The sequence below is a fragment of the Lacerta agilis genome, chromosome 8, assembly GCF_009819535.1.
Source record: "Lacerta agilis isolate rLacAgi1 chromosome 8, rLacAgi1.pri, whole genome shotgun sequence".
Taxonomy (NCBI): Eukaryota; Metazoa; Chordata; class Lepidosauria; order Squamata; family Lacertidae; genus Lacerta; species Lacerta agilis.
In genome coordinates, this window is record NC_046319.1 from 59,550,424 (window position 1) to 59,567,788 (window position 17,365).

Genomic DNA, 17,365 nt, shown 5'->3' on the forward strand with positions numbered 1-17,365 from the left:
TGAATCCACGCCACTTTTCTTTTCTTTTCTTTTCTTTTGGTCTTCTATCTTTTTGCCCTCCAGGAATTTTTCTTATTCTTTTGCCTCCTCACTCATCCTCCGCCCCCAGCATTTAAAAGGTAGCTCCTTGTCTCAGCAACTGGCTGCTCGGTTTGCAAAGGGTTAACCCTTGCACCTGCTGAGGTGTACCTGTCTTCTGGCACCTGTCTCCTCCGGCCAATCAGAAGCAAGCCTCGAGAGACCTTACCTGTCAGCAGAATGCCTGCACCACACATAAACCTCTAACTTGAATCAAACTCTTCACTTTTCAGGTGATGTCTCTGTTTAGAAGACGGTATTAGTAGAGGTTAAAAGAGGTGGGAAAATATCTGAAGATCTTACTGTTGGCGAGGGAGTGGAAAACGTTGGAGGAACATGTCTAATGAGATCGAGTAAGTTAATTGCTTTTTATTACTTTGAGCGATCGCGGATTTAAGCGGAGACAGATTTTAAGGCTTCCCACTTGTGCTTTGATTTAAGGTAGCCGCTTCTCTAATGAAAGTTCTTTAAGAAAGAGCTGGGAAACTCAGTCTTTCCGCCTTCTTGCCTAGCATTATTTGATGTCCTCCTTAATAACAGCAAGCCTTTACGGTGTGTGATGCTTTAATGCGCCGTTTATTTTATTCCTAAAAAAGAAAAGAAAAGTCGGTGTTTTCTGGGTAAAATCCAGCCGAAACTGAACCCTTTTAAAGAAACATGTGCAGTGGTGTGTGGCAGCCAAGGGAGTGTGTTTGACTTTCGCGCTGAAATAAATTGAAAGCTTTTAACTTTGGCTGGGTTGTGTTCTAACATTCTAAATTCTGGGGGAGAAATCGCAATTGAAGGAGGTGTGTCGCCACTGTTTCCTTCGCCTCCCTCCTTCCTCGGGATGTTTAGCGTGCGGTTATTTTCCCAAGGAGGATTCTTATTGGTGTGTGTCCGCTCTAGGATATGGCTTCCCTTTACAGTACTGTGATCTATCTTTCAATGAGGTTTTCCCCTGGATGTGTGTGATTTTCGATAGAGTGATTTCATGGACACAGTGGGATATGGAAAGTGGTTCTGAGTTGAGTGTGTCTGCATGTTCGTGCGCGCAAGGACTGTATGTACCGTAGTTCGTTCCCAAATGTTGATGAAAACACACCTTCGGGGAGAATCTTGTGGCACCTTAAGGACTAGCACGTTTATTAAGCAAGAGTACTACATCAAATGCCTTTGGAAAATCGCACTGCCAGAAGTCCAGAATGGAGGGCCACTCCTCTAGGATCATTTTAGGACCCACTCTAGTTGCAATTATGACGTGTTCTTAACGCTATATTTTATATTGATGTAACTCACCTTGTGACCTCCTAGTGAAGGGTGGGTATTAAATATTAATCATAATAATGTCATCTGAAGTCAAAGGGAGATGTCCTAGCAGACTTCAAGCTTGCTTGCATATGATTCACCCCTAATTACTTCCTTAGCAGAACTGGGTGATGAAAATAAAGACTTTTAAAGTTACAGTCAGACCCAGGAAAGTATTGTGTGGGATATTATTAACATTCTTCATTGGAAAGTTGAAACCTGGAATATCTGCCTCCTGTACACATACATTTGGTATCACATTTAATTCCCAGATCTGAATTTCATGATTTCATCATGAAAGGATGGGGGAAGACGTGCTCTGAAACAGGGGACACCTATTATGTTCAGCAGAATTCAGTATTGTGCTCTTTCAGATGTGTCACATCTGGATATTTTACTTTGCATGGATAGCTGTTAAACCTAAAGAATAAGGAAAGCTTTCCTATTGGACTAAAGTTTAGTTGGTGAAGTAATGTGAGAGCGTTCAGGTTGTGCAGTGACTCTTAGCTGGCTACTTTCCATTCAGCCTGATGTAGGACATATGCAAATCACAATTGATTCCTCTCCCCAAAATGTAATTATTGCTTCAGGTACAGTGTGGCCACCTTCAGTGTTTGGAATGCGCAATGCAAACGGATCTCTTTTCAACCACAGGATCTCCTGTGGCCACCAGGGGGTGGGGGACTTGGGCACAATCAGGCTGTGTCTTCAGATTACTATGCCTGTGTACACATTACTGGTTTGAAGTACAGTAACCCACAATTTACGGGGGAGGGGGGGTAATGTTCCGGGAATTGCACCTAAAGCCAAAATCGCACCTAGCCAAAACACATTGGGTTCAATGGCAGGTGGAATTGCCAAAGTATTCCCCCCTAACCCCGCAGGACACCTCTCCCCCTCTTTCCGCCCCCTTAAAAAATAAAAATTCTGGCAAGCGTGCAAAGCTGAATGCACAGAAGTTAAAGGTGTATAAGTTTTGGGCTTACTATACAGCTAGGTCTTTTCAGTTTAGATCAAAGCTGGGGGTGTGGTGGGGGGAGAGATTCATCAAAATGGAATATAGTATTTCACAATAAACCACAGGATAGATACAGATTGTGGCTGATGTGTGTACATTGCCTCCCAAACCAAGAGTTGGAACGTGCTAGACGTGTACACACAGCCTATATCTTGCAACGTTACAAATTCAGACTCTCGGTTCACTAGTAAAAACTTATTGTGGTCCTTTCCCCTCCTCAGTACGCATGTTTTCTTGAGTTAGCTTATTCATTTCTTTTTTGAAAGATGAATGGTGTACTCTGATTGCCTGTCTGTCTGTACACACAGTTGCCCTTAGGTTAGGGCTGCTAATTTTCTCTCCTAGAATTGCTCTTGTGTCTTTAATAGCAGCTCATCCTAAACAAGTGGAGTTTTTGCTTCAATTGAGATGAAGTCATGGGAACAGCTTGGTTCATTTAATTTTTGTGAACAGGCTACAATTTATGGCATAGGAACAGGGCCATGGAACAAGCTGGCAACCCCATTTTAAGGCTCCAGTGTGTCTTCTATTTTAAGAAACAGGCCTTACTCTCTCTTTTTTAATGGGAGTGACTTCCCTGCATAATTGTCATTAGAAGTGCATTGTATTTTATGCGGAAGGTCCCAGGTCCAGTTTCTGGCATGTACAGCTAGGGTTGGGGGAAAACTCTATATCTAAAATCGGGGACAGCTGCTGCCAGTCAATGTAGACAGTAGTGTTAGATGGAACAATGTTTTGGCTCAGAAAAAAATGGCTTCCTATGCTCTCTCTTATTGCTGTTTTAATGACTATTTTATACCACCTAGATATTTTTTTGATAACTGGCACATAAATAATGCTATACATTTTAAAATGGCTCTAAGTGTCCTGCATGTGTAATTTCAGAAAATCTACAATTTTGCCTTTATTACTACAACATTGGGCAAAAAGTTTCCAACATTGCAGGGGATTGGACTAGATGACCCTAGTGGTCCCTTCCAACTCTACAGTTCTATGATTCTATAACTCTCCCCATCTGTGCATACAAGCTTTCCGCACCTTCTCTGGTCATCTGGTCATGGCATGAAGTAGGTTGTTGTCTGCTTGCATTTCTAGTTTGTGCTAGAAATTGAGGCAGCAATTTCTTACACTTCTCAAAATCTGCAGGTTTGATCCTGATGCTTTGTAGCTGCTATGTTCCTATAGCTGGAGGCATCTGTTGCATCTGCCTCTATGGTTCTAAGCAGTAGCTAGAGGGAAGTTTATAGATCAAAGGAACTTTAGCTTGCCGTAATTATGGCACCCGGACCAAATGCAAGTCGCCGGCTGTAAAATACCAGCTTGCGTGCAAGCTGTAAAATGTGTGCATGTGCACTCCAGTGGTATCATAATTGTCATCACTGCTGTTGCAGGATAGTCTGTGTACAAAGCAGGGCTGGGGGCTCTGTGCCCCTCCAGATGTTGCTGGACTACAACTCCCACCATCTCTGAACTACTAGTCATGTTGGCTGGGAGAAGAGGTGGAGTCCAACAGGAGTCTGGAGGGCCACAGGTTTCTGATTCCTCTTCTAAAACAACCTAACCAAAAGAGGATCCTGTTCTGAAGAACTGCCAATGAAGCCCATGTAATGAGCAGGTGTTTTGACACTTTCCCTTGTGAAGTCTTTGAATGGTAAAAGTTTGAGAGCCTTTTCTAAAATGGTGAGAGAGAGAGAGAGAGAGAGAGAGAGAACAAACATAGGAGTGCTGGATCAGGCTAATGGCCCACCTAGTCCAGCATCCTGTTCTCACAGTGGCCAACCATTTAGTTGTGGTCTTGGCTTTTTATATACAGATATACTGAATGGCAATTCAGACCAAAGAGATTGTGTGAACCAGTGTCCCAGCTGTTTCTGCCTTCCCTCAAAATTAATGGCTTTATTACTCCGATCCTCCCTTCTTTTTCAAAGGAAGTTACTCACCTCTTTCTTTTGAGATGCTGAATGCTAATGGTTGGGGTTTGGGGGGGGGGGGAGAGGTGCTGTTTAAAGTATTTTCTGATTTCTGTCCTGTCTTGAGAATTGTGGCTTCATTTGCTTTGATGCTTTCAGCTAAATGGATGCAAGTGAGCCTGTCTGCCACCTCTATTCTGTTTGAACTGTGTGGCTTATGCAGGCATGCGATGGGCAAGCTTATTCCGAATGATTGATCAGGAGGATGATCAATGGCAAGACTTTATATGGGTTGGTTCTGACCTGAAGGCGTGGGCAGCAGAACTTTGGGAGAACTGCAGGTGTCTTCAAAGAGCACCTTCTTTGACAAGAGCAGAAGAGACAATGCCCTCGAGGTCAAAATCATTTGGGGATGGGCTCGGTTCAATAACCATTTCCAGAATAGCCAGGAGGGCTTTGAGGAAGGGATGAGCAAAAGTGAGAAATGAACTTCCTTACCAAAATGGTAGTTTCGCCACAGTGTTCATGTAAATTGCTTGTTTGAAACATTGGCGCCCCCACAGCGACTTGGGCTTCTGGGAGGTACAAGTAAATATGCAGACCTTGAGGAGGAAAGTGTCAAGAACCTCTGCCTCACACTTTGAAGGGAAGAAATGTCGATTTGTTTTTATTTGTATTTTCTTAGGAATATTTTGTGTTATGTAATCCACTTGCAAGTTGCTGTTCTTTTAAAATTCAGCCGCTTATAAGCCTTGTTAAACAATTAAATAAGATAGTATGGTATTTTGGGGGTAGGAGAGACCCAGAATATGGCTTGACATGGTAGCCCCTGTGCTCAGGCAGTAATTTTCATTGCTGTTACCTTACCACCCTTCCTCTGAAGCAGGATTGGGGAACATGTGGCCCTTCAAATATGGCCAGACTCCAGTTCCTATCAGCTCCCATCAACCTGGCCAATGTCCAAAACATATGGGGTGCCACAGGCTTCCTGTTTCCGCTCTAAAGAACTGTAGGAGGCATTCATGCTTCCCCTGTTCCTCACAACATCCTTATGAGGTAGGAGGCTAGGCTGAGATGGTGACTGGCCCCAAAGACACAATACTAAGCTTCCTGAGGGTGTTAGCATCTGAACCTGGACCTCCGTGCACTTTCTAGTCTAGACACTGCACCGTGCAGAAGAAAGATAGTGTTCAGCATCCTTCTGAGACAAGGGACATAATTTGTGGCTCTTATGTCTGAAATACAGAACTGGAAAAAAAACTTGTGGAGAAATGTTTTCTTCCTGGATTTCTTTTCACTAAATGAATGGGTTTTGGCACATGCATATTTAGATGAGCCCATTTTTTATTTTTGGAAAATCCACCCAATTAAGACACTTTACGTTGACTTGCGTGAAGTGATGGCAGCCTACACCAGAGGGTGTGTGGAGGCTTTGAATAACCTGTGGCCCTCCAGATGTTTCTGGACTCCCAACTCCCATAACCCCCAGCCCACATAGTGAATAGTCAGGGGTGATCTGGGCATGGAGCAGGAGGAGGTGGGGGCGAGCGGTGAATCTGCCGCCTGAGGCAACCACCTCACCACATGGGCAAGGAGGCCCTGCCTTCCCCATCACTCCCAGATGCAGTACTTTTCTATGGAGAACGTTCACACATTCCACTGTAATCCAGTGCTGAAAAAAATCCAGTAACATACACGCATGTGTGAGCTAGACCATACTTACTAGGAAAACCAGGGCCTGCTCTGGCTGTCTGTTGTGAATAGCGTGCAGAGTTCATGAGAATCTAGATTGTGACAGCAATGGCAAAATGTGGCAGGAGATGTCCCAAAGCTTTTTAGAGCTGCATTCCATTCACTGGAAGGAAAAAATAGTTTGAAAAATAGCACCTTTGCACGTGATCCAAAATGGGCTGCATTTAAAGTGCAGGACCTCCCACAAAGAATCCTGGGAACTGTAGTTCTGTGAGGAGTAAACCACATCTCCCATGATTCTATGGGGGAAAGTCATGTGCATTAAACGTGTGGTGTGCACATAGCCTCAGACAAAGCTTTTAACAAGCAGGGCCCTGTCAGCAAGCCAGAAGTGCGTCGAGGCAGCAGGCAGCCCTGAAAGAGTTAACCAAGAGCTGCTCCCTCCTGTGGTTTTGTGGTCGAAACCATGATTGCCAGGAGCAAATTTTTGTCATGCAACAAGGCGTGCTATTAAAATGTTGAGTTATGTTTTTGGTGAATGAAAAGGTTAAAGCCCTTCATTAAAGCACAGAAGGGCTGGTCCCTGCCGAGAGAGAGGGATCTGTTTTACAGTCACGCTGCTGCTGTTGGGTGTTGTTTTCCCTCTCTCTCCCTTTCTCTTATTTCAAATTAAAATTATACACAATTCTGTTTGAAGAAGATAGAAAGGTAGGGGCTTACAGCTGGACCTGGTTTTTTTAAAAGTAAGTCCAGTTCCTGTTTTTTCTTAGGTGTATACAATGGAGAAGGGTCATGTCTTAGTGGCAGAAGCTCTGCCTTGCCAGCAGCAGGTCCCAGGTTCAATCCAGGTGTGGGGGGGGAGAGAACCTGTCTGAAACCCTGGAGAGCTGTTGCCAGTCAGTGTCCACAGTACTCAGCTAGGTGGACCAGGGAGAGCTTCCTATATTCCTACGCTGTTACTGTCTACCTAATCCCATGATTTTCCTGGCCAATTTAGGTTGAAGGCAGGGTGTTCTCCGAATCGGGGTGGGGTGGGGTTTCAGTGCATATGGTGCTAGGCCAGTGAACCCACCGGCCAATGTCCACTTCCCATAGGGTCACTTGGGCAGCAGCTGGGGTTGGAATTCTTGCAAAGAATACCCACCTCGGCCAATGGACTTTGCTTCGGTCCAGCGACACACATTTTTTACCTTCTAATAAAATAAGGCATGTTCTGCATAATTTAAGGCAGATTAGCTGGACACTGGCTTTGTGTGCTGCACACCGTTACATTTCAAAGCACATAATCCTGGGAACTGTGGTTTGCTAAGAGTGCTGGGAATTGTAGCTCTTGGGGGGGGGGGGGGGGGCAAAGTGCAGTTCCCAAGATTCTTTGGGGAGGAATAACGTGCTTTAAGTGTTTGGTGTGAACACAGCCAAAGTGTGGAGCAACCGCCTCTTGCTTTGTAAAGTTAAATCCCACCAGTGAACCATGAGGATTCAAACAAAATAAGAGAGAGAGTGGGTAGGTCACAGAAGACCGATACCAGCCCACCCAATCTCTAAATAATCAAATTTTTGCACTGGGGTAACCGAGATACTTTGTCCGATACCAGTGTTTGTGCTTGTGCCCCTTAAAAGCTTAATTTTAAGCAAGCCAAGAGCCAAATCTAATAAAAAGCTTTACAATGTTTTACAAGGATCAAGACTTCATCCAAGCCATAGGTGTGGCTTCTGGAAAAAAAAAGCTTCCCCCCAGTACCAGGGTTGGAGCGGCCTTTTTAAATCCTGAGAATGTTCCCATGCTTTTAACATCTGTATTCAGGCTGAAATTCAGAAGGTGTAGCTTTCCTAGTTCAGAGTTCAATGCTTGCAAAAGTTTTACAGAACTGAAATGAACTTTTCCACAACTTCAAAACGTTTGGCTACATTTTTGGATCGAGGACTGACCTTCTCCATTCCAGACATTTTGAAATATACAGTGCTGTACTTGTAAATTCCCCCTCCTTTTCTCTGTTTTTTTTTAATCCCTAAATCCATCAGCATCCAATTTTGAAGCGGGGGAACCCTTGAAGAATAGGAGGATAATTTTTTAAAAAAATTATTCAAAAAAATATATGTTAAACGAATTTGTTTCAAGAATCCCTCCCCCCCATAAAATTAATTTCAGCTCTAATAATGAATTTTGTCTGTAATGCAGCCTTACCTGTAACTTAGTTCCGGAATATGTGGAAGAGTTGCCTTTGAGTATGCATGGTGCCCCAGAACCCAGACCTAAACATCTGGGATTTGTAATTCAGAGTTTTATCTCTAGGTGTAAAGGTGTGGAGTTCAAAACGGATTGATATTCTTAAAGGCATTTGTTTAGTCTTCTCTCCCTCTCTCTCTCTCTCTCTCTCTCTCTCTCTCTCTCTCTCTCTCTCTGTGTGTGTGTGTATTAGTGTACAATTGTCTAAGTGTTTGCCTTGATGTTCCACCAGTAAACTATAAGACAACCACAAAAGACAATGAGAAGCAAGTACAAGGCTGGCTTTTAATAACGCTTTTATTAAAAAGAAAAATATTTTCCGGAGCTCCATGGAGCGTGATGCCATCATGTCACACAATCTGGTTTTAGAAGTTACTGCATCCCGTGGCACTCACCTAATAAATGTAAACCACCTGTGATTCTCTTGTTGTCACAGTTTGGAAATTGTACACTTAGTGCAATCCTATAAAGATTTTCTCAGAATTGTTCAGTGAGCCTTACTGTCCAGTAAGTGGGTTTGGGACTTTTGCCTAAGAGCTGTACCGACTTGCAAAGAGTTTGGTGGTAGGGTTCTGGACAGTCTTAGGCTACTGCAGGCTGCAGGGAGAGGAAGCTCTATTTTTGACTGCCCCACCCTGCATGGACCTCCTTGCATGTGATAAATAAGAGCACCAGGGAGAAGTGGTGCTTCTTTCTGAGTAATGTTTCTAGAACTGGTTAGAATCTATGGCTCTAAACACTAAAGGGGAACCTGTACCTCCACAGATGTTCCTGTATTTGCCATGTATGAAATTGCTGTTGGAGAACTGGATTCTGGTTTTGAAGTGTTTTGATCTGGGCCTTAATTTCAGTCTAGACCCGTAAGTCTGTCTCCTCCAAAGAATCCTTGGAACTGTAATTTGTTAAGGGTGCTAGGAGTTGTAGCTCTCAAAGCTACAGTTCCCACGATTCTTTGGGGGAAGCCATGTGCTTGAAATGCATGCTATGGATGTGACCCCAGTTGAGATTCCTCGCTTGCTTAGATGCAGTGCGCCTTATTGGATTCCACGTACAATGTGGCACCTGTGCCCCTTAAATGGTAGCATGGAGGGGAGACTGAGTGCCTTCCTTCGGAAATCCTGAGAAGCCCGATGAAATTTGGAGATCATCAGACCTTGAGGACTAGCAACCCTAGAGTCAACTCAGGAATTTCAGTGAGTGTGTTCATATGCTGTTATCCCCCAGAACTGGGGGGAAACCAGAGTGTACATGAACACACACACACACACACACACGGAAGAGGCTGTCATTCTTCAAATCTTTCCTTTTGTATTTTAAATGTGTGATGTGCATTCAGCTTTAGTGTGCTGCCTGAATCCAGAATATATGACTAAGTTCTCTCCTCCTAAATTACAATCTGCAACAACTGACCCTGATTCTGGGTTCAGACGACCCGCTCGCTTTGCCAAGCCTTGGCTTAGCCATCACACGTCACTGAGCTTAAAAGCTCAGGAAGGAGCAAAGCAAATGCAAGCTCCTCCTTGGGAACCAGCACATTTACACCAAGCCAAAGTTTGGCTTAGCATTACGTGCAAGCACAAACACTATCGACTTGGAGTCATCCTCTACCTGTAAGGCTGTCTGGTCTGGATATAGGCTAACAGGAAGAACCAAACCAAGGGAGAGCAGCAGGGCTTTGAAGCTGCCCATCCACAGTTAGACCTAGGGAGCAGAGTAGGGTGGACGGCATGAGTCACCTGGGCACAGTCTTCCTTGCTATGATGAGACGGGCTGTATTTTGATATAAATTATACTAATTATTTATACATTTGCATTGATACCATTAGTATATGCGAATTTTGTGAAAATGCTTCCTTGCTCCTTTTTCAAGTCATGTTTCCTCTTTCATTCCCCCCCCCCCAATGTATTATAGTCACCTGAACACAGGTTTATCACATGACCAGGTGGAGGCTGGCATGGGGGGCAATACGGACACCCCCACCCTCCTCCGTTCTCCATCTGAAAAGCCTTTTTCATTTTATTTATATATCCTGCCCTTCTGTTTTACAAAACCTTCAAGGAAGCTTATAATAATTGTGAGGTAATAATAGAAGAATCTTTTTCTAAAATAAAAAACAACAACCAACATGACTAAAAATCTACACTTTTAGGAAAGGTAAGAACCAAGTAAGAGATCTTCATATGGTGTCAAAGGGCAGAGGAGTATCAGGCAAGCCTCCTTATTGAGAAGAAGGTCCATAAATGGGGTGCCCATCACTGCAAAGGCCCTTCCCTGGTCACCACTCCCTGCTTGTCTTCTGAAAGGTCTCAGGGGACCACAGTCATGTCTTGTCTTAATGAGAGCAGAGTGCATGTGAGCAGAGTGCACACAGCCTGATCACTCCTAGAAGTGAGTGGGTGTGAGTGGGTAAGCAATCCAGGAAGGAATGGACTAGTGCTAAAGCCAAATCTGGAACCATGGTTGTTGCTCCCTCACAGACCATGATCTGTAAGCCAACCACAAACCATGGTTTCAGACTACCTGGTGCTCGTGAATCATTATGGTGAAACGAACTGCAACCTTGAGTCTAGTGGACATGATGATAGCTGAGCGACCCTCTTCTTAGTGTGTCAGCAAACACAGTATGCCGCCTTATTCATCCAATGTCCTTGACTTACTGTTCTGTGTGAATGCAGCCATTCCTAACCGTGCATGTTTGAGCGGGAGCTGATGCTCTTTCCCTTCCTCATTTCCCCAGCAGGGAGAAAGGGCCACCTTGTCTGTGTTGCAAAACTGTGGGTTTTCCCACCCTGACCCCACCTGCTTCAATCTCCCCCTTTTAGTCTGACAGCTACACAAAAGAGAACAAGCTTGTAAAAGAAAGAAGAAGAAAGTTTGTTTAACCACACAGAATTGCCCACAGACAGAGAAGTCAAGGATAGCATGACAAATACTGCAAAGTGAGTGGGTGGGGTTGCTGCTTAGAGAGGATTGGGGGGGCATTATCTGGGGCTCATCCTTTAAAAAAGGGTGTGGTGCTGTTTCAGTGTATCTGAAGAAGTGTGCATGCACACGAAAGCTCATACCAAGAACAAGAGTTGGTCTCTAAGGTGCTACTGGAAGGAATTTTATTTATTTGTTTTGTTTTGTTTTGTGCTATACTGGGGTCAGGGATGTGGGGAACCTGTCACAGGTTTACAACATTCGGCTCCACAACACACAGATGTGGAGGGTTTTCTTATTCACATTTGGAATTTGCAACTCTCTGGGCCTCTCGGAAGAACTTTTTTGAAGGTGGCGGGGGGGGGGGCGACTCCTGCACATCTTATTCTGTATTAACATTTTGCTGAAAGGTAGTATATAAATATTCTACATAAATATGAATACTGTAACCAGTGGAAGCTGGTACCTGTTGGGATTGTTTGGGCTGGGAGGTGGAGCTAGAGCTCCCACTGGACTGGTGTTAAGTAAGGGGGCAAGCAGACGGGGGCTGGTGGGACAGCACCTCCCTCACCCTAGTGGACCAGGCCAGCACCCACTGAATGTAACAATCCAGAGTACAGCCTAGCTGTTCAATAAAAGCACATCACCAGGGATGATGGTGGTGGCCTTTTCAGGATTGGAGGGATGTCAGGAGGAAACTGACTGCGCAAATAGGGAAAGTGAAGAAAAGAAGCTCTACCCTCTGTAAGAACATTAAGTCCCGGGTCTAAGGCTATGCACAGATTGGCACAGTGAAGTGTTCCTCGCCCCACTGCCTTTCAAGCAGCTTTCTCACACCAGAGAGGGGCATGTCTCCACCCAATGCACATTGCTCGACTCCTGTTCAATGAAGCTGCCAGCTGGGCCATGGGCATGGGCTGCCTGGAATGTACACACCTCAAGCTGAACCGCAGCCGCTGTTCTCAAATTGGATGGAAGCTGGTTTGAGGGAAGGCAGTATTCCCCCCAATAAACTACAGGGTATCTATGGATTGTGGCAACGCCATGTGTTCTCTGCTTCAAACGCCAGTGGTGAGGGCGCACCGGAGCTGGAGTAAAAATGGCAATCTGTACGTAGCTTAAATTGCTGAACCACATCATTGCTTCTGCAAGGCACTTGCAAACCTACACATGTCTCCTCTGATCCTGTGCATGTGTCCTGATCCTGTGTCTACAGTATTCATATTTATGTAGAATATTTATATACTACCTTTCAGCAAAATGTTACACCTACCCCACAAAGTTCAGCGGTATCTACGCTCCTGAGAATATGTCATAGCTGGGAGCACATTGCTTATGCACATTAGTTCATGCTGTAACTGTGGGCAGATGCTGAGCATGCATGCATTGCTTTGTCAGCTTAAGATACATTGGCAGACCGCGGGGAGCCTCATTAAAAAATAAATAAAGGAGAAGGGAAGTCCAGGCAAGGCTTGGAGAGAGCCCATCCCTGGAGTGAATAGCCCTGCTGCTGATTCTCCGCCCTCCCCCTTACTCCTTTTCATGTGAATATTTTGGATTCAGTCTGGCTGAAGGTTCTTGTCTGAACAGGATTAAGCAGAGTTGATGGTGGTGAAACCTGAGTCATCCTAACTGTGCGCTCCTTGGAGACAGTGGGGCGGCACTGAAGGGGAGGGAGGGCTGCGTGAGAAAACTTAAAGACAACGAAACTTCCACTAAAAAAAAAAAAAGCATGAAACAAACCACCTGTTGGTTTTTTTTACGCAGTGGGTGAAACTGATGAGCATTAGTGCCATCATGTCCCATTGGGAGAGGCTGGTGGGGAAGGGGCAGGTTTGTTTGCTCAAGAATGGGGGGACGTAAGCTTTTGCTCTTAGGCACTTGGATTTCCCTCCTCCTTTCTTCTGATAACCATACTTAGGGAAAGTGGAAGCAAAATTCTGGAAGGAATAATAGAAAGGGACCCCCAAGGGCCATCTAGTCCATCATTACATTTTTGCTGCCATAGTGAAAGCATAAAAGCAAATAGATTTTCCCCCCTAAACATATTGCTGGTATGCACGTCCACATGCCTGCTGTGGCCCATAGTTGCCAACTTCTCTTCTTACAGGCCTCTGCTCTTCTGCTTTTAAACAACAGCTTCACTTGCAGATAAAATCTAGTGATCATTGTCACCTCCCAAGTTGCAAATAAAACTTTTTGCAGGCAGAGCTGCTCTGAAAGGCATCCCAGGTTTCAGCTGCCGCTGTTTTTCCCAGTCACTTGACAGTGCTTAGTGGTCCTTGTTGATTAGACACTCAGAAATAGTTAGATGATGCTGGCTGATAACCATGGAGATGGTTTTCTGTTGCCTGTGATGACTTGGTTGCTTGAGCCACCTGGGTTTCTTTGGCCTGGGGGCTCTTCGAACTTGGTGCCTCCTAGTACTGGTACTTCTTCCTGTTGTTGCATACTCTACAGCTGTTTGGTGATTCTAATGGCCTGGCTATATCCATCATCCATAGCGTAGGTGGAGCAGGTGGGCTGTTTTATCACTAGATCTCTGAAAATGCAGGGGTGGCGTTAATGATCTGGCCCTCCACATGTTGCTATACCAATTCCCATCAGTCCCAGACAGCATGGCCAGTAGTCAGGGATGAGGGGAGCTTTAATTCATCCAAGGTCTGGGAAGCCAGAGCTTCTCCACTCCTGATTCTGGCTGAACCACTGGCATCCTCCCCCCCCCCCGCCATTAACAAGTTGGCTGTCAGGCTTTATGAAAGGCCATAGGGCCAGAGAGATGAACTGATGAGCTAAGCAAGCAGAGAGAGTATCCCTATTCCAAGAAGGCCACCTTAGGCCTTAGTGATTCCTGAGGGCCACTGTGGCTGTAAGCATTCCAACTGGCTCTCTTTTCCCCCATGAGGTAAATTCATTGTGTTGTATCCAAGTAAATTCCACTCAGAATAAACCTGCTGAAATTAATGGACCTACATTGGACCACATCTGCACTTAAAGCAGCATAATAGCAATTTAAAAAGTCATGGCTTCCCCCAAAGAATCCTGGGAGTTGTCGCTTGTGAAAGGTGCTGAGACCACACCCGCCAACATTTCTCCAATGAAAATAGGGATTTTACTATTTATAGCTACCCCGCACATCTCACTGGGTTGTCCCAGCCACTCTGGGCAGCTTCCAACATGTATAAAAACATTATAAAACATTAAACATTTAAAAAAAACTTCCCTATATAGGATTGCCTTCAGACAGCTCAGGGGTCAGATAACTCCATACCCTCCAACATTTCTCCAATGAAAATAGGAGACATCCTAAGGACATTCTGGGATCAAATCAGAAACTGGGATGGCTTCTCTAAATCAGGGAGGTCCCTGGAAAATGGGGACACTTGGAGGGTCTGTGAGAGTTGTTAGGGGATTCCTATTCCCTTTACAGAGCCACAATTTTCAGAGTTCCTTAGAAAGAGGGATTGATTGGTTAAGCCACTCTGACAGTTGTGAGTCTTTGAGGGGGGGGGTACAAGGTTTCCTCACAACCCTCAGCCCCCTTAACAAACGACAGTTCCCAGGATTCTTTGGGGGAAGCCTTGACTATTTAAAGTGGCGTGATACTGCTTTAAATATAAAGCGCAAATGGGGTCTTATTCATGTCCATTAATTTCAATGGCTCTACTCTAAGTAGGGCTAATAGTGGAGACAACTCATAGAAAAGAAAAGGAAGGAATTGGATGAGCTCCTTGGAGGGGAAATATGCCTTGAACTAGCGGGAAAATAAATCTCCCCGTGTATAGAAGCTCTTTCCTTTGCAGATGTAGCCCATATCTTAGGGTTTTGCAAGCTCTCACAAAAAGGTGGCTCCTGGGCTGGTGGGTGACTCACCCCAGCCAGTGGCATCAAACTAGACTTGCCTTAAAATGCCCGTCCACTGTTCAAGACTGTTATTAGCCAGTAAGTAATAGTTGCTGTTTGATTCTGGGACAGTGGAGTCAACAATGATCTGAGAAAAACTTCTGCCCCTGAGGCGATGGTGCCTCTGAAAAGTGCTCTAGTGCCCAAGGGTGGGGCTTAGTAAGGATTTATTTGGCTCTGTCCCCTCTGGCAACAGAGCTCTTTATTTGTTCTGATTGTCCTCTTTCCCCATTAGCTCCTCTGAAAAGAAAAGCTCCAAGGAGGAGGTTCTCCTCCCCATGTTTATCAGGGGCAGGAGGTGAGGTAAATGTGAGAGCCTCAAGATCTATGGCTATGTAGAGGTTTGAATCTGGGTCTCCCAAACCCAACACTCTATTCACTGCTAGACCCTTTAAAGCAGTGGCTTTCCCCAAAGAACACGGGGAATTGTAGTTTGCTAAGGGTGCTGAGAGTTGGTAAAGGTAAAGGTAAAGGACCCCTGACAGTTAAGTCCAGTCGCGAACGACTCTGGGGTTGCGGCGCTCATCTCGCTTTACCGGCCGAGGGAGCCGACGTTTGTCCACAGACAGTTTTTCTGAGTCATGTGGCCAGCATGACTAAGCCGCTTCTGGCGAATCCAGAGCAGCGCACGGAAACGCCGTTTACCTTCCCGCCGGAGCAGCACCTATTTATCTACTTGCACTTTGGAGTGCTTTCGAACTGCTAGGTGGGCAGGAGCTGGGACCAAGCAACGGGAGCTCACTCTGTTGCGGGGATTCGAACCGCCGACCTTCCGATCGGCAAGTCCTAGGCTCTGTGGTTTAGACCACAGCGCTCTATTTCCTGTCATTGCTGCCTGACGCATTGCACCTTTCTCCTACACAGATATTACAAGGGTTCCTCCTTTGCATTTGGGCTGCTTACGCCCTCCCAAAAACACATTCCATAACTTTCTTTTTGGGAGTGCTAGAGGCTTAAAAAGAAAAAAGAAAGACAGCTCAGAGTCTGGGGAACCTGCTGGAGGCACCAATAGAAGTCTTCATGGGCCCCATGACACCACCCACAGGAAGCTAGATGGCAACCCCTGACTATACATCTGGCGACAACATTATTGGGCAGGTGTGCGTACACCCCATTGCTGGGACTGCAAATGCAAACGCTGCAGAATAATATGGAATGAACATTTATTTTCAGAATAAAACCAGTTTGTTAGGGGCAAAAAATATGCAATAGATCTAGATTGTGTGTTGACTATGTGGGGGGAAACCAAGTACTCAAGTTTCCATTGATTCCAGAATAAAATGTGTGTTCACAGTTTTGATGCTGGGCTTCTCCTCACACTTGGTTAGCCCCTCATCAGCTGTTCCACAGGGAACTGAATTTCATTTGTATGTTAAAACATTTCTGTGCAGCCTTTCTGTCCGCAAAGAGACAGCTAGCGTATTTCATCTTCTTGGACAGATTTCAAAGTCTAAATATGATTGTTGTTCAGAGATATGTGTTTACTTAATACCTTCTGATTTTTGAGTTGCCTTGGTCCCATCCCATGCCTTTGGGGTGGGATGTAAATCCCAGAAACCGAAATATCAGCAGAACATTTAGGCAACTAAAGTCAAAAGGGTAACAAGCCCAGATGTGTTGGGTTACTCTGTTCTCATGAATCCCCTCCCCTTCCCTCTATTTCATAATATTCCTGAGAAGCTGTTCCAGGGTTTTGTTCATAGTTAATATGATTAATCCTGAAAACGTCATGCTGCTCAATCTATATAATCATAACTCCAATGCAAATACAGAGGATGCAAATAAGCCTGAGAGGGAGAGAGATTGTCAGAGCTGAGCCATAGGTTATTGAGTGGGAACCAGAAACTAGGGGACAGCACCAGAGGACAAGCCAAGCGTCAACCAAAACCTACCATTGCCCAAGTAAAATCTCAGCCTGAACAGGAAGCGTTGGAGCAGGGGTGGGAAACCTTTCTCAGCCTGAGGGCCACATTCCTCTCTGAGCAACCACCCCAAGGGCCACATACCAGTGGTGGGTGGAGCCAGAGGCAAAGTGGGTGGAGCAACAAATGTAAATGTGATCTTGGTACAGTAGGCTGCTGTCTCACATCCACACCATACACTTAAAACACATTATTTCCTTCCAGAAATCCCGGGAGCTGAGCTACAATTCCTAGCACCTTTAACAAACTAGAGTTGCCACAGTTCTTTGTGGGATGGGGGGAGCCAGGTGCTTTAAATGGGTGACATAGATGTGCAGAGACAGATCTTGGATGAAAAGCCAGTGGAACATTGACTTTTATAATTTTCTATTTTTTAAAAAAATTACAATGTACCCTCCCACGCTG

The 17,365-nt window shown here is 45.1% G+C and overlaps 1 protein-coding gene across 1 annotated transcript in view; it reads left to right on the forward strand.

Moving 5' to 3' along the window:
* Positions 1-249: 249 nt before the first annotated feature.
* Positions 250-17,365, forward strand: part of GRHL3 (grainyhead like transcription factor 3) — a 50,005-nt gene continuing 32,889 nt past the window's right edge. The window contains exon 1 of the mRNA XM_033157764.1: positions 250-431. Within this exon, the coding sequence (XP_033013655.1) occupies positions 415-431 (17 nt within the window). The 5' untranslated portion in view covers positions 250-414. The remainder of the gene's footprint in view (positions 432-17,365) is intronic.